At 55.5% G+C, this 22,138-nt stretch overlaps 2 protein-coding genes across 2 annotated transcripts in view; one reads left to right on the top strand and one right to left on the bottom strand.

Moving 5' to 3' along the window:
• The window catches only part of ANKRD52 (ankyrin repeat domain 52), a 51,413-nt gene extending 35,801 nt beyond the window's left edge, over positions 1 to 15,612 (top strand). Inside the window, exon 28 of the mRNA XM_048831643.2 lies at positions 646 to 15,612. Coding sequence (XP_048687600.1) covers positions 646 to 890 — 245 coding nt within the window. The 3' untranslated portion in view covers positions 891 to 15,612. The remainder of the gene's footprint in view (positions 1 to 645) is intronic.
• Positions 15,613 to 15,683: 71 nt separating this feature from the next.
• Positions 15,684 to 21,721, bottom strand: SLC39A5 (solute carrier family 39 member 5). Its single transcript, XM_075121694.1, has 10 exons — positions 21,494 to 21,721; positions 20,463 to 20,715; positions 19,964 to 20,138; positions 19,523 to 19,692; positions 19,122 to 19,259; positions 18,468 to 18,558; positions 17,958 to 18,182; positions 17,796 to 17,876; positions 17,527 to 17,717; positions 15,684 to 16,923 (listed from the first exon to the last, which is right to left on the bottom strand). The coding sequence occupies exons 1-10, from the start codon at positions 21,643 to 21,645 to the stop codon at positions 16,771 to 16,773; spliced, it is 1,629 nt and encodes a 542-aa protein (XP_074977795.1). The 5' UTR covers positions 21,646 to 21,721; the 3' UTR covers positions 15,684 to 16,770.
• Positions 21,722 to 22,138: the final 417 nt, after the last annotated feature.

The following is a 22,138-nucleotide window of genomic DNA, read 5'->3' as shown; positions in this document are numbered from 1 at the left end:
ACATGTTTAAAAAACAGTCAAAAACCTGTTGAGCCAGTTGCCTTTCTCCGAGACCACAAATGACTAGCCCAGCTACGGCCCTGCCCAGGAAAACAGGTGACGGGTTTTGCACAAGGTCTGAAGGCTCCTGCCAGGGGGTGGGAGTGAAACCCAGTGAGTAAAGACCCCTTTTCTAAACCAGCGGGGTCCAGTTCGACCCCTGCACTGGTCCCGGTTGCCTAGTCTGGGACGGGGAGAGTAAAAAGGTGCCACCCATGCAGTTCTCCAGCATCAGGCGCTGTCCGTTTCCCTGCATGTCGTGGGCCCCATCACATGGTATCTAAGCGCCCCAAAGTTTTTAATGCCTTTCTCTGAGTGCACTCCTGTGAGGCCGGGCAGGGATCCCCACTGGGGAGCTGTGGCACAGAGAAGTTAAGTGACTTGCCTGCGGTGTCTCCCGGGGAGTCTGTGGCGGAGCGCGGCATTGACCCCCAAGTCCCAGGCTAGTGCCCTATCGCTGGACGCTACTTCCCCTCTGCACTGTGGTGAAGTTGGGTGAGCAGCGAGCCTTGTCCCGCTGCTTAATGCGGCGAAGCACCAGGGCCCCTTTGACGCATGCAGCTGGCTTGACCGCTTCACTGGCACTGTTTCTTGACTTCGTTCCAGGTCACACCCCAGCCTTGGCTTGTGCCCCCAACAAGGACGTTGCAGACTGCCTGGCACTTATCCTCTCCACCATGAAGCCTTTTCCACCTAAAGACGCCATCAGCCCTTTCAGCTTCAACCTCCTCAAGAACTGCGGCATCGCGGCCAAGACAGCGGCCTGCGGGGCCCTACCCAACGGCAGCACGTGCCCGTACACCAAGGACCGGCACAATGCTATCGGCTTAGACGGCTGTTACTCGGAGTAGCTTAAACTATGGGTATCTAATATCTTATTCTATTTATTTAGAAATTCTATAAATATAGGGCACTTTAAAGGAGAACAAGACTGAACAGGCCTTCACACAGGGCTTGGCCACCGACGTTAGAGCTTCCTCTTCTGCCTAGGCCCTCACTCAGATGCCAGCAGCTAATTGACTTAACGAGCAGTTGGCAAAGAGCCTTTCCCCTTCCCATGTTCAGTGCGGGCGAACCCCTCCTGGAGCGAGGGCTGGGGAAAGCGGCCCCATTGCATTAGTACAGCTGGTCCCAGGCAGGGGCCAGGGAATGTTTTGGGTTTTCTGAAAAAGGGACTTTCTGATTTCTAACTTCCTGTTTCAAGAGCTAACCTCTCCCCGTTGGGAAGCTCCTTAGGACAGCAGCAGGGCAGCCCTGCTTGGTTCTTCTGCAACGCACTCCTCCTGCTACCGCACCCGCAAGGGCCAGGGCTGCCGCTGGGCTTAGTCTCTTGGTGACCACTCAGCTCTGAGGAGGCAGTGATCAGTCAGCCTTACAGGGCTGCTCATTGATAAGAGGGCTGCTCCGCCATTAGGAATTGGATTGCAAATTTCTTTCACCCAGTAGCTGGGAAGAACGTTTGGCCCCTCCCAGCCCTGAGGTTGGACTGACTTTGGAGCCAGTTTTGTTTCAAATCCTCCACCTGGAACTTCCCTTCCTGCCTGTCTAACCCTCCGCTATCCTTTCAGTTCCCCTCCCGTGTTCCTGACGCGGCAGCATGCCGACTCTGTTCATTCTACAGTTGCACAGTCTAGCCAGAAAGCAGAAACTTGAACTTTGGAGGCGGAGGGGGGTCGGGAATTCGACAAGTGAGCGACCGCTGAGTGGTGGGCATTAGCACCTGGGCAAGTGCCACTGTAACTGCTCCTTCATCTGAATCGTTTTGTTTTCGTGCTCATCCTTCGATTCCAGTAAGAACACTTGAATCCCGAACTACTGTACCCAGGATATTGAGATAACCTCTGGCAGCTCTCACTCCTTCATATGCAAAACGGGTGCTACTGTCCATCTGCCGCGGTCTGCTCTGAACCCCGCATTTGCACTGCTGGAATATTCCCTCCCCACACCAGGCACTTTAGGGATTTGAATTTTTTTCTTCTTTTGGCAAAATGTTGGATCCTGAGAGGCGATTCCTTCTTAAGTTTTGTTCCTCTCCGTATTGCGCGCCATTCCCATGTGAGAGTCAGTCAGTCTGTTGCTTTTTAAACATTTATTTATAATGAAATGAGCTTTTACCTTTAAAAAAAAAAATAATAATAATCTTCTGAAAGTTTTAACCTTTTAAGGAAAAAAATGCACTTCAAAGTCCTTATTCACAACCCTAAGTCTGTATTTATTTTTCTAACGTGGCATCTTGGCAGGTTTTATTAGCGTGTATGTATGTGGGATTGGTGTGTTCATTTCAGTGTTGTTTTTTTTTTATTTTAAAAATCCTATTTATAATGCATGTTTTAAACATTCAAGAATGTGCACTACTTTTTTTAAAAAAAATTACTGTAACAGTATCGTGAAAAAAACAAAACAAAAACCCACAAAAAACCTTTCACCATATCGCAAGTCTGTTCGAAGCCAAAGACTGGGATGTAGCGATCAGAGCGGGTTGACAGGGCAAAAACATTCGATGTACGATCTTTTCCACTGATTCTCTTTCCTTTTGCAGCCTTGGGAGGTGGGGTAACATCCTGGTTCTCAGACAATAGTCAGTGACGTGTGCGCTCACTGAATGAAATATTTTGAGAACCAAGCCTTGGGTTGGGGCTGGGGGGACATCCAGGAAAGGGTCTCTCTCCTTTCCAATCTGCAGACCATCGGTGCTAGTCACTTTCTCTTCTTGGTCAGTAAGACTGTTACAGGAAATGGACAAGCCATAAGCTTTGGCTGCCCTGCCTAAAGTTACGTCTATTACAAAAGTCAGCATTTCTTGGATCAAAATTGTGTATTTTTAAAGGAAGGTGAATTCTGGTTTTCTTTTTGTTTTTTGGCCAGACGTTTACATGATGTGAAATGGGCATTGCATCGAATTGCTGTTTCCCTCAGGCGATGACAGCCCGCCCCTTTTCCAAAAGAGCGCCAAATAGGGAGCAGAGAGCTGGGCTGCTGGCCGGAGCTAGCGTGCTGGCAGCCGGCAGAGAGAGGTGCTTTATCCGGGCAGGAGCAGAGCATGGAATAGCGAGAAGCTCCATTGCGCCGTTAGTTTCTTTTACCAAAGTTTAACTCTTAGAACCAAAAGCCTTGGCCTTCGGGTGGTCAGTGCTGCTGCTTTTCATTTCACGGAAGGGTTTCACCCGGAGAGTAGCAAAGACTTGGGTGGCATTTCTGTTTGTTTTCCCTCCTCTTCTTTATCCTCACTGCAACCAGCTGAGCTTGGTCTCCCTTAGTGTTACCATCTAACGCTCCAGCTCAGCAAAACCCTTCAAACACGGGCTGCCAAGGGAACACTCAGTGTGTAGCCAAGTAGCCAGTTCTAGTCTTCAGAGAGGCCTAGAATCCCCAGATGGGGAAGGAAGAAAAGGCAGAAAGCCAGCCTGTTTCCCTCAAGGCACTTCAATCAAACCTTCCTTGCTGGTGTGTCTGATAGTCTAGGAATCCAATGCACAAAAGCAGAGTGAGGATTTCTCTCCACGCACTGGATTTTGGCCCATTTTGTGAGGCATAAACAACTTGGGTTTTAGGCCACAGTGTAAGATGCTCTTGGCCAAGTAGCCTCCTGGCCTGTTTGAACCAGTCCTTCCTTCCCCTTCTAAACATGTTATGAAAGACTCCGTTCTTAGGTACGTTGCTGCAAGATCAAGTCTCTCCTCGCCTCCACCCTCCACACTAAAGTTCTCTACCTTGATAGCAAGTGTTACCTTTCTACACCGAATACCTCAGTTCGGAATCAAACCACACAAAACTTGAATGAAAGATCCTCTTGAAAGATCGTTTTCAGTATTCTGCAGAGGGAGAACTGGAAAAAGACTTGTTTACATTATTGTTGAGTTCGGGTACTTGCCTCTTGCAACGCTTTCTCTTTTCATTTTTAAAATACTGAATTCAGGCACTGCCTATTTCTCAGCCTTCAAATAAGCCCCCTACGGGGCAGAAATATGGGTCCAAAGTCAAGATTTGTCCTCTTTTTTTTTTTTTTTTTTCTCCTTCCCTTCAAGGGCAAATGCCCTTCTCCTGCTGTGCGACAGCAGGCCTGAGCATTCAGAAACATACAAGAGCACTACACTGAGAAATCTGTGCAGGTCTGGAAGCCCTGGCTTCCCTTATCTTTGTCCTTTTCCTGGGGGTTTGAAGGAACAGTGACAGAATTCCTGGGGTGAGTGACAGTGGCACATTTAGGACACGGGAGAATTCCGGGGTAGGGGCAGAATTCCTTTAACAGCTCAGTACTTTTGAGTGAAATCCTCGCCCTGTCGAAGTAAATGGGAAAGTGCCCGTTGACTCCAAGGCTAGGGTTTCAGCCTCTTGTGCGTATGTGCATCAGAGGGCAAAATGCCCGTACCTGCAGGCACTGAGATAATTTTAATGACATCTTGCTTTAATTTTAATTAAATATCACAGGGGGAGGATTTCAAAATCATTTCAAACAAGGGCAAGGGAATATTTTAGCATAGTGTTTGGGGTGTGCTTTTTTTTTAGTATAAGCTCTTTTTTTTTTTTTGTAATAGGAAAAAAATGGCCTTTGGTTTGCCTTGTTTTCATGCTGTCATGCGTTACCTCTTCACGTGACGTGGTAAAGACTAAACTCTGACAAGACAATCAATGTGATCTCTCTAAGGGCTTCAGCATTTCTTCTCTCAGCTGCATTGTACTTTTTAATTTAATTTTATTTGCTCTTAGTAAGTTTTTTTGGGATTATTTTTATTCCTCCCCTTGTGTCTTCTTTAAAAATAATGAAAGTAATAATAATAATAACAGAGTGGAAAACAATTCCAGCAGTGCATCCGTGGGCTGGGCATTTTGGGGGGGTGGAAGGTTGGGTTTGGGGACAGGGATGGGAAAGGGGCCGTTTCTACCGCAGGCGCCAGTCTTGTTCTCCTTTAACGCTGTAATGTATACATTTGACAGCACAGCTTGACAATTTAAGTAATAATCAAAGTGTTTGGTAATAATGCATTATTTTGCTAAACGAGATTTGTGATGGTTTCCCTAGTGCATTGTAAAGAGGGTCGGAGGGAAACTTCCGCTCATGGGCCCCCTCCCCCCCCCAAAAACTTTGTGTTTCTCGACACCTCATTTGCATCGGCATAAGCACGTTAAGTGTTTTGTGTATGGCGGTGGGGGGGCCTTATCTAAAAACTTCCTCTGCACAGATCTTTATGCCAAAGTCAGACCATTCCAGCTTATCGTTCTGTTCAGCTCCGTGCATAGATTTGGTGTAGAGTGACCCTTTTCAGCTCCCCCAGTGCCACTTAATTTTTGAAAACTAAACGGGTGTGGGATTGTCCCCTGCCCCTCCCAGAAAAGGAAGTTTCTCTCCACGCCCTTGCTTCACAGCACTTGCTTCAAGCACTTTTGTTAAAACCTGAGCGTCTGGTTTCTCTTTAGTGACCCAGGGGATAGAGAGCAGCGGGGGGAGGGGGAGCGAGAGATGAGTGTCTGGGGGGTTATATTTTAATGTTGAAAGTTTCCGTTTCTAGGGAATGAATGAACAAAGGGAAGTTGGGTTTTAAAAAAAAAAAACAAAAAAACAAAAAAAACAGCACAAATGCATTTCAACTCAATAGATGTATTCGCACTGCCATTGTTAGACACACTGCCCGACAGGCAGTTCAGCTGAGCCATATAACTGCGGACAAACACTGAATGTAACGGCCTTGAACCGGGCAGTCCTGGGAAGCTAGGAATTGGCTTTATTCTCGATGGGCACTTCCGTGAATTCAGAAATAACCTGATGAGGATGCCGTCGTCAGTTTTCTTTGGTTTCTGAGTCACAGCAGATTAGAGGCTTCTCCGTTGTTGTTGTTCTTCTCCTTCCCCCCCCTCCCCCCCCCCCCCCCCCCCCCCCCCCCCCGGTAAAGGTCTGATTTTCTCCCCCTTGTCCTACAAGGAGGGAGAGTGGGCACTCAGTCCCAGATCTAAGGCGGAGATGAATTCCAACTGAGCTGGCACATCCCAGCCGCTTTGAGATCTGGAGCTAATCAAAGTAGCACTAAAAGCAGAAACACGGCTCAGAAAGGGAACAAGTAAGCTTTATTTCCCAGGGCATTTCGAGCGCTTAAGTGACTTCTGTATGGACAACGGACCTTTGTCAGTTTTCTGAGCGTAGAAGATAAGTATTTGTTAAAAAAATAAAAAGCAACCCTCTTTTTTTATTTTTGGTTAGGTGGGAGCAGCGGGGGTGGGGGAACAGCGCTGAGATCATCCCAGTCTCTTGTCCCACCCCATCCAAAAAAAAAAAAGAAAAAATCAACTTCCATCTCAAGATTTCCTCTTGCACTTCAACCCTAATTAGGAGGAGTGTTTCCTCCTCACCAAAAGGCTCCATGCCACAGGGACCAGAAAGGGGGGGTGGAATTTGTGTGATTTCCCCCCCCAAACACACCCCCTCCACACCCCCAGTTGTGAATGTCTTTTCTGTTCCATTCACACTGTAAGCCCTGCTCTCACCTTTGCCTTCAATAAGAAACCAAAGGAAAAAACCCAACCCTCCATTTGAGATCACGGTCGTGAAAACGTGGACCGTTCGGGTTCGGGGGTTTGCAGCCGCAAAAAGCTGTTTGAACCTCTTCTCCTGACTGAACTCATCTGGGTTCAGCACCACTGGGGGTGTGTTGAAAATCAGAAACCGCCAGCAGGAACGTAAAAACTGGGCATATGTGGCGGGGAGGGGGAGGTGATGTAAAACTTTTCAGCTGAAGCAAGAGGGGGAGACAACAGGGAGGAAAGGAACTCTTTGAAATTTAGAATGATGGCTCCATTTGGATCATGAATATTTAGTCAAACTTAAAGTCCTTAAAGATACAATGTGAAACAAACCAACTAGAATCCAAAGGGAGCGGGTTGGGGGAATACACCTTTAAGGACTTTTAAGGCATCTGTAGCAAGCTCTCAGTGTCTTTACAATATCCTATGTGTAAATGCTGCACCTCTGTATATTATGCACATAAAGCATTTCTTTGAATAAGATAGGACAGACCTCATCACCAGTCAGGTATAAACAACTCTTCCTCTTCTGTGTCTTGGTTTTCCAGCGCACGTGTGTGTGTCTGGGTGCGTGTGTGTGTGTGTGTGTGTATGTGTTGTGCGTGCGTGTGCGTCTTTTCCAGTTCACTTCCAATGCAAAGGAGAAGGGCGGGGGTAAATAGCCTTACTAAATCCAATCTTAAATATTGTTCATCAGCTTGAAACGAATTAAGCAAATGAGCCCCAGTGGCCACAGTGGTTTTAAGAATCAGTATGCAATTTCACCTGTGCTGGGCATTTATAAAGCACTTGATCAGAACCAAACTGTAACGCTCTGTCTGTTATATGGGTACAGACAGGAGCAGGAGGAGCTGGTTTAAGGCTACCATGCCAGCTTGCTTCCAGTCTGTGCTCTCAGAGAGCAAAGGACATCGCTCACTCTGCACAGATAGATCAAATTGCAGTTTCTTTGGTGCTCTGCACTCGGTCTCTGTGGGGCCACAGTGTTTCTGGAATCCACGTTCGGTGGATGGGGGGCTTTCCTGGCACACTGCCTGCGTAGGCCGTCTGGGTGTGGTTAGCGGTGGTTGGCAGAGGCCCCCGGTACTCGTCCGGACGCTGTAAAGGGGTGGGCTGTCGTGTTTCTTGTCTTCTTGTGCCTCGGGCTCCTTTCTCTTCCCGTGAGGTGCTACAAGACTATTCTAGCTCAAGGATGAAATCTCTGGTGGGGGTTGTTCATTGAGCGAAGGTAGCAAAAATGCTGCCAAGAGAGTGAAGCTGCTTAAAGTGGAAGAGAACAAGCTGTTTCTTGGGCTGCTTACAAAGGAGAGGTACCTTTAAATCCAGTTTACCTTCCCTGGCAGAGATGTCTCCTCTCCCCTTCCCAGGAGAGAGGCTGTTGTGTTCTGCTGCCTTAGCTCCTGGGAGGCAGGTGGACCTTTCAGAGGAGAGGTCCCATTTGAGTCCTCTGCCTAACGGCCAGGAAAGTAAACCAGATTGGCAAAGCTGGGCACCCTGACGTAAAGGTGTCGGGGGGAGTCTGGCAACCAAAGGGCTGGTGGCCCCTGCAGATCTTTGTGTTCTGCATGGAGCCGAGAGCAGCTCTTCCTTAGGAGCTGGTTTGAACTTCTCCCTGAGAACGGAATGGGTCCAGAAACCACCCCAGCCCTTCTGTCTCTTGCAGTGCGGGACCCGAGTGTGGACGTTTGACCAGTTTCCCTATCATCCTTTGAATGTTAGAGGAGAAAGCGGCTGCATCTCCTGGGTGCCAGTGTGTTCTCGGTTTCTGAGGCACTGTAGTCAGCCCCGCCGTACCTGGCTCTGTTTCTTTGCTAGACGGAGTCTCTGGATACACCACTAGCTTTTGGATTTTCAAGCCCTGTCACTGGGGCAAAGTGCTGGAGAAAACTCCCACGTACCACCCCCGCACCCATCTCTCCCTCCCACCAGAGGCACAACCCACAGCAGTGGAGAAGGGAGTTAGCCACGTGCCCCAAACCACTGTAGAAGTTTCGGTAGCTTTGCCTTTTGTGTCTGAATTTGCACTACTGTGAAATCCGGCTTGTTCGGAAGAGAAGTGTCCCATAAAAGCAATACGCGACCTACGGTGATGCATGCAAGGAACGTTAGGAGATGGCGAAAAGAAAAAGCCCAGTTCTTCAGTTCGAGCATCCCTCTGGAGTGATACCATGCGCCTTATCCAATATTTGGGGGAAGGAAGTGGGGGGTCTGGGTCCCTCACCCCATCCCCACGTGAGTGTTGCAGTTCTGGTGGGCAAGAGGGCATTCTAATGGAACCGGATTTCTGTTTCAAAATCTGTCTCCATTTCGAAAAGTCTTTTTCTTGTTGATCTACTTGAAGGTACTAACCAAAACGGCTGCTCTTTTCATTTTTAGTTTTTTGCTGGGGGCGGGGGAGTGTTTTGAAGTTGTTTGGAACTGTCAATTCCCTGGGTGTGCGGATGGGGTGGAGGTGAGGGAGGGTTCGGCTTTTCGGGGAGAACCATGGCCCGAAGCACAGCAGATTTGAATCTGATGACTTGCCCCCTCCTTGCTCTGTAGGATTCTCCCTCGCGCTCCTCTCCCCGCTCTCATTGTTTCTTTCTCCAGTTCGGAGACAGCAGGTGACATTATGCCGCGAGCCCCCGCTTGGCCCAAGGGTCTTTTCTTAAAACCGCATCCGGCAGCCCGAAAGTTCCAGGGATCTAGAACCTGCAAAACCTTTTTGCCACCACATGCCTTGCAGCACGGGCGAGGGTAGGGAAAGACAACCAGGTCAGTCTTCTATCGATAGAGAGGGCAGAACCCCTGTCTCTGGCCCCAACAGTCCAAGGTCGCTTTGAACTCTTGCTTTTTTTTTTTTTGGTTCATTATGGTTCACTGTGGATTTAAAATAAATGGATGGGGATGGGGAAGCCCTTCCCCCCGGAGGAGGTGGAAGGTTTTGGAGGGTATATGGAAAAATGGAGAGTGGAAATCTATAATGATTTTCCTTCTCTTTTAGCCTCCCACAAATAAAAGCAGGCGCCAAAGATAGACCAAAAACCCCACCTGGATGTAAAGGGGTTTCTGGCAGATTGGGTTGAATAGTGGGATGGTCCCCCCAACACACACACATGAGATAGAGGGAACAGATTTTGCAGCCTGATCAACCAGTGTTCACCCTTTTGGGGTCCTAGCATTGCCTCTCAGCTCCCCCAAGTCATTGGCCTGAGGAAACATAGGGCTCTTTAACATCAGGGATTTGGGATGCATTGCTAACAGATCGGCTGCACAACTGGCTTTGCGACATGATTGCATCTGAATTTAGACGCTGCAGAAAACCAAAACCAACCCATAACTTTGGGATGCTTCTGAGGGGCAAATGTCCCTGAGAAGGTCCGTAGCCCCCAACCTGAAGGGCCCCTTCTCCCCCACGGTGCTTTTTTGCAGGGGCTGCAGTAGCGTAAGTGGTCTGTAGTCATGCCGTGTTTCCAAACATGCTGCTTTGCCATCCAAGGCGGTGCATCGAGTCAAACCTTGTCAGCCCTGGATTAAATGGCCAAGCTGATGCACGCTCGGCAGGTTTGCCCCTTATTTAGTGCAGCATCGGCAGCTCGCACTGGAACGCAGGGCCGTCGCTGCTTACAGAAAGCGACCGTGTGCAGGTGGGCTTAATTGAAGCATAGTGTGTTAGGAGTCTGTAGCTGCTTTTTGTTGTCATGCATTAGAATAGTTGTATCGTGTAAATACAGGATTGAAAATTGCACTGAAAATAGCGATGTGCCAGCTTCTATCTCCCCTCCTTTGAGAATGTTTTTTATTTGGGTTTGGATTTTTTCTAAGTCTGTATCCTCCCTCCTCTTAAAACCAAAAATTAAAAGGCTCCTCTGTCCCTGGAGGATGTGTCAAGTGCTCTGTCTCTCTGTCCTGCGTCAGCTTAGCTTCCCACTCCGTCAGATCAGCACCTTCTCCATCACCCCCCACCCCCACCCCACGCTCAGCATGCTAGGGAAACTTCTGATTACCAGAACTGTTCTGGATGTTAGGGTTTGTCTCATCCCTACAGATTTATCAAGTTTCTATTTTATTTTTGGCCTTAGGGATCCTTATAGCTTTCTCCTGCTTCCTTCTTTAAGGAGGTATTTAAAAATCAAAGATGAAAGCCAGCAATATGTAGCAGGAATCTTGTTTCCTCCCAAGCTGCGTTCTCTCTTAGAGACGTCTTTAGCCATGCCACTAAATTCCTCTCTCCAGAAGAGCTGGTAGCAGCTAGATGGGCATCTATCCATTTGCTGTCCACATGGAATCAGAACCCAGTGTTTAGAGGGGCAGCGCCCACTTAAAAAGCATGCTTCTGTCCTTAACCTGCTGTCTTTGCTTGCTCTGTTCCAGAGTTTCACTCTGTGCCGAAAGTCGGTAGGAGGTCTTTGTGCTGCTTCAGTCAATTTCACCCATGATGACTAGAAGGCAGATTAGAAGAAGACTGTATTTCTCTCTTTGGTTCCAGTTGGTTGAGTCTGGTCGGTTTCTTCTGTTTGTGTGGAGGAGAGAAAAGCATTCTTTAAAGAGAGAAAATATGGTGGTCAGACCACACAACCTGCCATGGGAGCTCAGGGGCAGCTGTGGGAGGAAACTCCTTGACATTTTTGGTTTGAAATTGACTAGATTTGTAGTCCACTCCTTGTTAATGGTACCCTTTCCCTGACATGCCTGCAGAGAAGGGGATTTTGTCAGAGAATCATGCTCTTATGAGTGACCTCTAGCAAGATTAACACCGCTCTGCAAAGCTGTTCCTGTAAACTTGCCTGAGAAACCTCTAACATGGCTAGCACTGGGTTTGACACCAGGCTTTGCTGTGTGACTGGGGAAAGGACAGAGAGTTGAGGGGTGTGTTTTGTTTACAAGACTCCAACTTTGCTATTTAGCAGGGGTAACCGAATGCCCTGGATCCTCCAATCCATCTGCTTGAAGATTGGAATCCATGCCCCATGCGCATCTTGCCAGTAACTTGCTTAGGTATAAAGTAAGATTCCAGATCAAAGCACTTTCAAGACCTCTCTTTAAATCAAGCTGTTAGTTTTTTGCTATCCTTTTCTTCCTTTTGTACCTGCTTGGAGAGGAGAGTTTTAAAGTTTACGATCATTGTCTGTCTGCTTAGGAAAAATGAATTACACCCCGTCTCCCGTTGGGTTTGTTGATCTCTAGCGACCTACCTTCAGAATTCCTGCTTTTGGACCTGTTCAGTCTTGACAATCTCTGTGTATTTTCCTGTCCCGTGTGTCCCTCCCCCACCCCGACCCAAAAATCTTGCCTTGTAGCCTCAGTATTAGTTAAATAACCTCTGGCCAGCCCCTGGCCCCTTTCCCTGCTTGCTGCACTGTAGCTGCTCTGTTGCAGGCCTGTTAGGAACTGGATTTTTAAGGAATTCTCCAAGCTTGGTTGCTGTACTTGCTCCTGCTAAATAAGTGAATCTGAAAACAGGGGAGAGAAATGGGAGTAACTTTATTTCCTTATGTTCTGTTTCTCGCAGATGTGCCAAACTGGGGAGGGGAGGGGGCGGCCTACCAGAACTGTCTCCTCCAGCGTCTCTCTCGCTAAAGCAATAGTCATCGGATGAGCCTTGCGGGTTCTTCGGTCCGCGCGCTACTTGGGGCAGCAGTGGGGGATTCATGAAAGTTCTCTCTGAAAGTGCAGGTGCTGGCTGGGGATTTGGGTGGAGAGGAAGGCAGGCTGGGAAGGAAGATCCTGCCTGCCTCCCGGTTGGAATTGCGGTCGGAACTGTAACGTTCATTGTAGAACTCGGATAATTTCAGTCCCAATTCCCTCAGCCTTCACTGCTGGAGTCTCCTGTCTCTTACCAGCCCCTTCAGGGCGTGCTGAAACCAAGATGAATACAATACGCATCACTCTCCGGATGCCCTCCGACAATACCCCCCTGTGGTGTGTGACTGCATGCACAGTGTTTAGGTGTGTTGTTTATGTCCTGTAACAAACGCGTCGTGTGCATCCGTTTCCTAGAACGTGCTGTCGTGTGAGATGCATGACTTGCCTGTCCATCGCCAGGGGTGGATCTGCACTCCCCAGGCCCCTCTCTCTCTGCCGACACACCTCACGTCCTAGAGCAGAAACGTGGCATCTCCCTAGAGCCATTTCTCATTCCTCTCCCCTTCCCTGGCAGTTGTTGTCCGTGGATGTTTAGACCCGTGCTCAGTGAGTTTCTAGTCAATACAGTTTGATTAATATGGACAGCCGGGGGATTTTTTTCCCCCAAATTTTGCCCACAGGCAGCATCGGCATGAGCTGATTGCCACCATGGTTGCCTTTAACGCGAGAGGTGCATCCTGCGTCAATTGAGTTTCTGCCTTTAGGGGGTCAGGGTAACATGGAGGATGGTGCTTTTAACACGTCCTGACTTTGACTGGCTTAGTGCAGCTGGGAGAGAACTCATCCTTACACCCTGGACCCCGGACTTGCTTTGCCTCCGCTTCTCCTGTCGTGGCCCCGAAGTCAGCAAGTCGTGCTCCTGGGGAGCCGTTCAGGAGCCGGTTCACCGGCAGGTGATCTTGCGTGCTGTTTGAAGATGCGTGTTCCAGACCCAAAGTTGTTCTGGGCTTCAGGGAGCAAATTCACCTAGAGGGCAAGAGGCGGCTCCAGCCTCCAGCGGGGACAAAGACGGCGCTGACTGAAATTGACTTGCCGACTTCTTGACCCATAAGTGCCGCATGCGGGAGATGAGGCACCAAGGGTTTCCGCAGCGTGTGCGGACGAGGCAGAAGCAGGGAGGCGGGAGCAGGTGTCTCAGCCCAGGTCAGTAGATCGGCGTGGCTTTGCGGTGTTGCAGCAGCATCGTGCAGGCTTGTTGTGTTTACAGGCAGGGGCAAATCCATTTCGTACTGGGCTGGCTGAGCAGGCAGGGGGAGTGTCACCTCAGACGCTAAGCTCCCCTCTGCAGTCTGAAGGAGGCCAGGGGAGCCAGCACCCACGGGACCTACTGGCAATAGGCTGAAAGCAGCCCTGTGATTTCTAGCAGCATGTGTGTTCCATTCCAGTTTCGGGGCTTGTTGGCTGCGGTGGGGTTTGGGGGGCTCAGCGCTTTGAGATTTCAGGCTTGGGGGTGTTTTTCCTGGCCTCTTTCACACTCGTGTTCTTGTGGTTTCCATTTCCGGCTACACAGATGCCAGAGCGCTGGGCCGACCCAGCTGGAAGATCCTCCTGGGGAGCTCTGAGGAGAGGGTTATTCATTGTGGGGGGGGGCTTACAGCTCCCCTTTAACCCTCCCCCCCCCCAGAGGAGTTAGCTCAGCACTCCCCCCAAATTGAGAGTACCAGGAGGGGCTCCCTACCTGGCCCCCAGAAGCTGGCTCGCCCTGAGTGTGTGCACTTTAAACAGGTGTCCCCAGCGTGAGTGAGCGTAGGGCAGATGCTTGGATGTGTTTTCCCCCCGAAGCATTTTCAGTTCAGTCAGGTAAATTTGGGACCTGTCTGAACTGGACCAGAGCTAGAACTTAGCAAGTGGGAACCCGGTCAGTCACTGCGGAGGGATTGGGGTGTGTTTGTGTGAGGTGGCTGCATTGTGTGTGAATTTTACGTCACCGGGGGCGGGGGCATTGTGTGTTTGAGATGGTTGGAAATACAAAAAAGCTTTTTAATTTTAGACTTCACTGCACTGTTCACACCTACCTCTTGCAATAAACAGAATGGCTCACGGATGTGTAGAATGCTTTCTTGCCTCTGAAATCCCACCCCCCAGATCCTAGGGCTGACAAATTCCTGACATGCCAAGCAGCTGGCTGCGTTGCTGGGGCAGGGCAGATCCAGCCAAAGAGCTGGGAGGGAAATTTCCACCAAGAACTTTCTCCTTTGCCACAGCCCCCCTGCGTCACGTTACCCTTCCTGGAAAGCACTGACACCCACCGGTGCTGGGGTTTGCGGTGGCCTCTGCTCGATTGATCTGTTTGCTTATTGTATTTAACAGCTGCTGGGTTTGGGTTTGAAATAAAAGGGACTTTTTGTTCCCTGGAATTTTTCCCCTTCAGAGCAGTGAATCTGGAACCTGCCAAGCAAAACCCAGTGTGTGGTGGTGGTGTTGTTCCTAATAGACAGGGGCCTTAATTGGAGGTCACGTTGCAGGGCAACTTAATTGGAACACCTTTTAACTTCAGCAGGTAGGGGAGAGGCGAGTGCGTGAACTATAGATGTCTGAGTCGCTAGAGTATTCCCACGGGAGCGCTCTGTGAAACACGCTGCGGCCGTCTTCTCCCCCCTGCAATATCAGCAGAGGGCAGGTATATGGGCAAGTCCTGGACCAATCTTTGGAAGAGACTCCAACTGTATTTCTTCCCCCCAGTCCCCTGAACCAGTTCATTCTTCCTTCCTCCGCTGGTTTAAAGCACAAAACTTGCCCTTCGTGTTGACGGGTGGGCGGGCGGAGTATCAGGACAGCTCTGCTTTCCTGGCAGAGGTGCACGGGACCCTGCGGGGACGTGGTGTGAAACACAGCAGAGTTTTGATGTGCAATTAAAATTTAAAAAGAAAAAAAGTGTGAAACGCTCTCCTAGGTACCCCCACACGCAGCCCATGGGCGAGAGGCTGCAGGTGCCTGGCTTGGCAAGATATGAGCCACGCCGGTTTCATCTTAGCACCTGGTTTCTCTCCCCTCCCATACAACCTGGCACCCAGGGGGGTGCCAAAATCAAGTCCTGACCAACAAAGCACTTGTCTCTGTGGAGGAAATTTAAAAAAAAAAAAAATCCTATTCTTCAAGGGAAACCCAAAGCTGTTAAACTCCCTTGTGGGGCTGTGAAATTAAATAAGGAAACAAACCAAGAAGCCATCCATCCCCACAGCATGAATGCCACTCGTTTGCCTTGTTCCCACTCCCACGTGCAAGCCTAGTGACCGGTTCCTTTTTGTCTGAGATGTTCCATGTATGTATTTTGAAAAATCCTGCATCAGTTGGGGGGGTGGGGGACGGACTAAAACTAAAAAAATAAAAGCATTCAGACTTGATCTATTTTATACAGTGTATGCTGCAACTAAGTCCTGTTCTTCATATTGTGGCTTTGAATCAATTATGTTTATTAAAATGCCATGGCTTCTACTCCTTCTCCCGTTCTCCTTTCCCACCGCCTGCCCCTGGGGGTTAGCGCCGTTGGGATCGGGCCCGGGGGGGGGGGGGGGGGAGTCTGGCTCTCCTGCTGTGCTTTTCAGCGGTAGATTAGATCTCAAAGCAGGGCAGAATCATCATGTCTGTTTTACAGATGGGGAAACTGAGGCACGAGGGTGGGTGAGTTGCCCAGGTTCACCCAGCAAGTCAGTGGCAGAGCTGGGAACAGAACTCCTGCCCCCCCAGTCCAATGACACTGGATTTAGTCCTTACAGAAGCTGTTGGCAGAGGCTAGGTGGGGAAACTGGTCTGCCACTGTAACTCTCAGCAGAATCTAACCCCGGGCAGGACCAGAGCTTCAATGGGCAGGCGCGGGGGCGGCTTCTTGTTCCATTCGGTTAAACCGTTAGCTGCCCAGCGGATTTCGGAGGCTCCTTCCCAGGCAGTGGAGCGGAAGGAGTGAGGAGCGCTGCTGCTTGTCCCCGGACGATGGTGAAGGTAAGAGTTCCCATGTCCGCTCCCCCGAAGAACGTCTCCTCCCGGCGATGAACACACGCTTCGCGTGGGGCATGGGGCTGTGGCCTCCCAGCGGACTCCAGCGCTTTCCCCATCTCAAAAATGCTCAGTTCTGCCCCCTTTAGCGACGTCTCCTGTACCCCACCCCCAAATCGCCCACAGATCGGCTGCGTTTTCCTCTCCGAAATGCCGAGACTTGCTCAGGTCGCTTGGAGGCTAGGTGGCTTGAGGGCCGCTGGGCTGTTTTCAGCCTGGTCTTGTGCACTCGATGTCCCGAAACGTTGGGCAAATGCTGAGAATCTGAACGGAAGTGTCCTGACGGAAGGTGGATTTTGGAAAGCGGGGGTAGGGGACTGTGCTGGCCACACGCTCTCCTCCCTGTACTGAACAGCAAAATGCTGCCCCTCACCCGCACTAGTCAGCCCAGGGCCCCACCGAGTTACAACCCGTGCTTGCTCCCGGGAGACGTGGAGCAGAGTGGGGGGCTGCCCCGGGTGTCATGCACCTGCCGTCAGCAGGAAGACCGTCCAGAGGTCCTAATTCTCTGCGAAGCAGCCAACAGCCATGGGGCAGGGGGTGCCCGTGACCTCGGCCCTGTCCCACCCGAGTTTGGCAAGCAGTGCGGCTGCCCCCAGGTTACAGATCCACACGGAAGCTCATCTGCCCTTCGAAGAGGGCGATGCACATCATGATAGTGGCTCCCAGGAGAAAGCCCAGGTTCTGGAGGGCGAAATACGTCACAGGCCCCTGCGGGCTCCCGCCGGAGCTTTGCCGCAGCATCTCGGGCAGCTGCAGGGGAAACGGAGAAGCCTGTGATCCGGCGATACGGGAAAGGACAGACGTCCCGCACAGGGAGGGGGTAACTCCAGAGCCCTGGGCATTCCCATGCCAGGTGTGGACTCGCTCAGCCTGCCCGCTGGCTAGCCAGTCGAGGCGCTGGTGCTACCGGCTGCCCGGGGAGCCTAAAGCGGCTGTTCAAGGCAGAGAGGGGCCCTGGACATGGGCGAGGGGGGTGGCCCTAGGATTGCACTTGGGGGGAGCTGTTCTCTGGACGCAGGAAAACCCATTCAGAGCGTTCCCACTGGGAGCAGCCGGCGCCTGCCCCACACTCGTTCCTAGGAATGATTTGTGCCCCCGAGCGGCAGGCAAGGGACAGGACCCCGTGGCATCAGGGGCTGGGCAAACCCAGAGCCAAAACACCCCCTGCGCCAAAGAGCTGCCGATCCAAGTGCGAGACGAGGCACCACTGGGCAAAGGGGCCATGCGGTGCCCGGCCTCCAGCAGCCTCGCTGGGTTGGCACCGGGATCCATGGCAAGCCCAGCCAAGCTGCAGCAGCCCGTGACCAGCACAGGGCCTGGCGAGGCTGTACCAAAGCCAGGCCCCCCCCTTACCATGTCCACCAGCGCCACGTAGAGAAAGATGCCCGCTGTGATGGAGAAGATCCAGGGGGTGATGGGCGAGGCACCCTGGCTGAGGGCCGTGCCCACCGCCATGCCCAGATACGCCAGCGAGGCCGACATGAGGTTGGAGAGAAGCACCCTCTTGACTGGCAGGCCAGCCTGGAGCAGCAAGGCGAAGTCACCTGCAGGAGCGAGGGAAGCGGCAGGTGAGAGCATGTGGGATGCCAGGCGGCTGGGGCCCGCCCTGCCCGGGGACTTACCCAGCTCGTGGGGCAGCTCGTGGCAGAAGACGGCCAGGGCGGTGCTCAACCCGCTGGAGACGCCCTCGGAAAACGCAGCCCCTGCGGAGAAAGAGAAGCCCATTGGCACCCAGGAAACCGGGGCCCCGGCCCTGGGGCAGCTCCTGTCCCCCGCCCCCTTACCGATGGCCAGCCCGTCCGTCAAGTTGTGTATCCCGTCGCCCAGGATCACCATCCAGGCGATGTCGGCTGTGCCAGCCGCCGGGCCGTGCGAGTGTCCCTGGTGGCTCAGTTCCGCCGTCGGTCCGTCCTCACCCGGCGCGGGCTGCCTCGCCCCCTCCTCTCCCCAGACGGGGCTGTCGCTGTGCGGCCCCGGGGCTGTCAGACGCCGCAATTCGGCTTCGGTGCCTTCGGAAGAGCAGCCGCAGGCTGGTAGCAGCCCTGAGCCGGCGGGGGGCCGGGGCTGGGGACCAGGCTGCCGGGAAGACTCACCCGCTCCGGGCCGTGGGCTGAGAGTGCCGGACGGGGGAGGTCGGGCGGCCCCGACAGCTGCCCCTGTGCTGGTCTCTCCCAGCAGGGGGCGCTGTGGGGAGCGGGGCAGGAGCGCCGGCTGGGGTGGGAGGGGCAGCTTCGGGCTTCCCCAGCCCCAGCCTCAGGGCAGGGGGCAGGAGCGAGGGCCAGCGCCAGGCTCACCTGGGGAAGGAGCCGACGCCCCCAGGGTCAAGCCGCGGCTCCCGGCTGCATCCAGCGAGGGGCTCCTGGGGCTCCTTCCCGTGGCGCGGCTCTGGGGGGGGGAAACCAACGGTGAGAGCTGAGAGCCACCCGCGGGGGCGGGGCCCGGCTGGCTCGGGGCATCGCGGCCACTGGGGGTGGGAAACCCCCGGGCTGGGCCCCACCCGCATTATCCTAGACAGGTGCAAACCAAGCGCTCCTAGGACGGGTGGCACCTTCAATATGGACAGATGGGCTCTGTAGGAACGGCCAGGGAGCCGGGACCTGCATGGGCCCAGGGAGCCAGGACACGGGGCTGGACGGACCCGACGCCGGGATGCTGCAGCAGCAGGACCCAGGATGTGCCGTCACCCCGTAGCCACTCCAGCCAGGCAGAGCCACCAAACCCCCCGGCCCCCTGACCCCCACAGGGCCGGGGCCAGGACCCCGGGGCCAGCGCTCCAGCTCTGGTGAACTCTGCAGCCCCAGGTGGCGTCGGGGCCTGTCTGGAAGCCAGCAGCCTGGGGGCCCCGGGCATTGCCCCAGGGCGCTGACGGGAAGGGTGCCCCCTGCCGTCCTGCCCCCCTCCAGCCCCCTACCCTGGGCGGGCTCCCGGCCGGCCCAGGCGGCTCTTACCGGCTGCCTCCGTCTCTGCTTCAGCGTGCCCAGGAGGTGCTCGATGAGGAACAAGAGGTAAATGCCCCCCAGGACCGACAGCCCCTTCAGCACCGAGGCCTGGTGCTCCAGCGGCGTCTCCTGGCGCCTCCCTTGGGCCTAAAGGCAGGAGGAGGGAGGGGAGCCGGGGGTCCCTCTCAGGGGCTCCCAGCGCTGGGGGGGCAGGGAGGAATGGGGGGATTCAAGGGGGACGCGAGCTGGGGGTGCTGGCAGGCCCAGGTGCCGGGCTGGGCTGGGGGGGGCCGCTGGGCGCTCTGGCTGCGGCGCGGACGCGCCCCGGGATGGATCTGCAGCAGACCGAGGCCCCCTCGCCCCGGGCCTCCCAGCTCGGGCGCTGGGGGGCCCGGCGAGCCCCTACTTACATGCGGCCACAGGTGAAGCAGGGCGTCCCCGCACAGCGTCCCCACGGCCAGCGCCACCAGGAAGGCCAGCAGGAGGCGGCCGCAGGCGCCGCCGAGCCAGGGCACCAGCAGGAGGGCCAGCGCCGAGGGCAGGCTGATCAGCGTGATGGCCAGGAAGCCCCAGCCCAGAACTGCAAGAGGAAGCAGGGTGAGGTGGCTGGGGGCGCCCTGGGCTCTATTCCTCCCCCCCCCCGGCCCGCCCACACACCCTGGGGGGTTGGCAAAGCCGTAGGGCAGGAAAATCCCTCGGCAGAAGGAGAGGCTGCGGGCCGCGCTCGTCATCTACCCGCTCTGTGCCTCAGTTTCCCCCTGGGGGGGCGGCCCCTTCCCAAGGCTCTGGGGAATAGTGGTGCAGGGCAGAGCCCGCCCCTGGCCCAGGGCTGGGCTGGGGGAGGGTGGTACCTGGCCACAGCGCCCGCCCCAGGGGCTCCGGTGCCAGCGGGTCGTAGTGCCGGATGCAGACCCGGCTGTCGATCTGGTAGAGCAGCGCCGGGCACAGCAGCGCGAACTGCTCGGGCGTGATCTTGGAGGCGGAGTTCAGCCCGAAATTCACCAGCAGCTGCGTCACGTTGAGGCACTGGCGGGGGAGGACAGCGCGGGTGAGCGAGGCCCCCCCAGGGAAGGGGCATGACCCACCGGCCCTCCCAAGCCCCGGACGGCTGGAGCGCAGGGGCTGCCGAGTGACTCGCGGAGGCCCCTGGGGTCTGTTCCGGGCGCTGGGGGGCCAGGACTCCTGGGTTCCGTTCCCGGGGCTGGGGGGGGGCATGGGGTCTAGTGGTTAGAGATGGTCAGCACTGAAGCCCCCCACCCCCCTGGCTGAGGATGTCTGCCCCCCACTTCAGAGCCCCTCCCCTTTAGACCCCAGAGGGTCTGAGAACCCGCAGGGTGGACCCCCCCTCACATCCTCGTGCAGGTGGTCCGTGACGGAGTGGTCCAGGGCCAGCACCCTCTCCAGGAGGGTCAGGTGGGGCAGGGCTGGGGGGGCCTGGACAGGGTCTCTCCGGCTCCCAGGGCGCCCTGGGGCGCAGGTGGTGCTGGGCCCTTCTGTGTCCAAGGGCGGGCGGGTGCCCCCGGAGGCAGCTGGCGGCTGGGGCGGCGGGTCAGCCTGGGGCGGCCGGACCGTCTCTGGCTGGTTCCTTCCAGGGGATCCCGGCCTGAAAGAAAGGAACAAAAACGAATTCCCAGTTCCCAGCTGCAGCCCGGGGGCCGGGAGGGGATGGCTGGGAATGACGGGCAGCGGCAGGACTGGGGTATCAAGGGGCCGCGGGCCGGGAGTGAGGGGCACCGGCAGGGCTGCGGGGGGGGAGCCCAGGGCTGGGAGCGCAGGGGGCCGCGGGCCGGGAGTGAGGGGCACCGGCAGAGCTGGGGAAGGGGGGAGCCCAGGGCTGGGAGCGTAGGGGGCCGCGGGTCGGGAGTGAGGGGCACCGGCGGGGCTGCGGGGGGGGAGCCCAGGGCTGGGAGCGCAGGGGGCCGCGGGCCGGGAGTGAGGGGCACCGGCAGGGCTGCGGGGGGGGGGGAGCCCAGGGCTGGGAGCGCAGGGGGCCGCGGGTCAGGAGTGAGGGGCACCGGCGGGGCTGCGCGGGGGGAGCCCAGGGCTGGGAGCGCAGGGGGCCGCGGGCCGGGAGTGAGGGGCACCGGCGGGGCTGCGGGGGGGAGCCCAGGGCTGGGAGCGCAGGGGGCCGCGGGCCGGGAGTGAGGGGCACCGGCAGAGCTGGGGAAGGGGGGAGCCCAGGGCTGGGAGCGCAGGGGGCCGCGGGCCGGGAGTGAGGGGCACCGGCGGGGCTGCGGGGGGGGGGGGGGGAGCCCAGGGCTGGGAGCGCAGGGGGCCGCGGGTCAGGAGTGAGGGGCACCGGCAGAGCTGGGGGGGCAGAGCGCAGGGGGCCGCGGGCCGGGAGTGAGGGGCACCGGGGGGCTGCGGGGCCGGGCGGGTACCTGGAGGGGCCGTTCTCTCCCTGCAGCTCGGGGCCCAGGCTGGGCGGCTCCGCCCCGGCGTGCTCCAGGGCCGACTGGCGGCGATGCTTGTCCTGCACCTCCAGGACGTCCAGGTGGGCGACGTGCCCGTGGCCCAGCGCCTCGTGCTCCATCTCCACCACCTGCACCCGGCCCAGCCCCAGGCTCCGCAGCAGGCGGGTGAGGCCGTGGAAGGACAAGGTGCCGTTCTCCCCGTACAGCCCGAAGAGCTGCTGGAGGTAATAGCCCTGCTCCTGCTCCGCCTCCCCCAGCGGGGCCGGCGCCGAGGCGGGCAGGCCGGGCGAGGGGGCGGCAGGCAGCGGGGGGCCGCACCCGCCCGGCAGCAGGAGGGCGGCGACCCAGAGTCCGGCCAGCAGCAGCCGCGGCTTCCTCCGGTCCATCAGCGGGGTGAGCCTGGCGCCGAGCGGGCCGGGGAGGGGCCGTCAGCTGGGGTCGCACCTGGCCAGGTGGGCTGGCTGGGGCGCCCCCTCGTGGGAGATCTGCTGGCGGGGGGGGGGGGCGGCCCGTTCTAAGGGGGAAGGGGGACCAAATCAAGACAAAGAAACCCTAAGGCAGGTGCCCGCCCGCCCTCGGGCCCGTTAAAGACACAGTCAAATAACGCCCCGC

The sequence above is a fragment of the Caretta caretta genome, chromosome 20 (assembly GCF_965140235.1).
Source record: "Caretta caretta isolate rCarCar2 chromosome 20, rCarCar1.hap1, whole genome shotgun sequence".
NCBI lineage: Eukaryota > Metazoa > Chordata > Testudines > Cheloniidae > Caretta > Caretta caretta.
The sequence above is the reverse complement of the archived record's forward strand: the minus strand, read 5'-3'. Positions and strand labels throughout refer to the sequence as shown.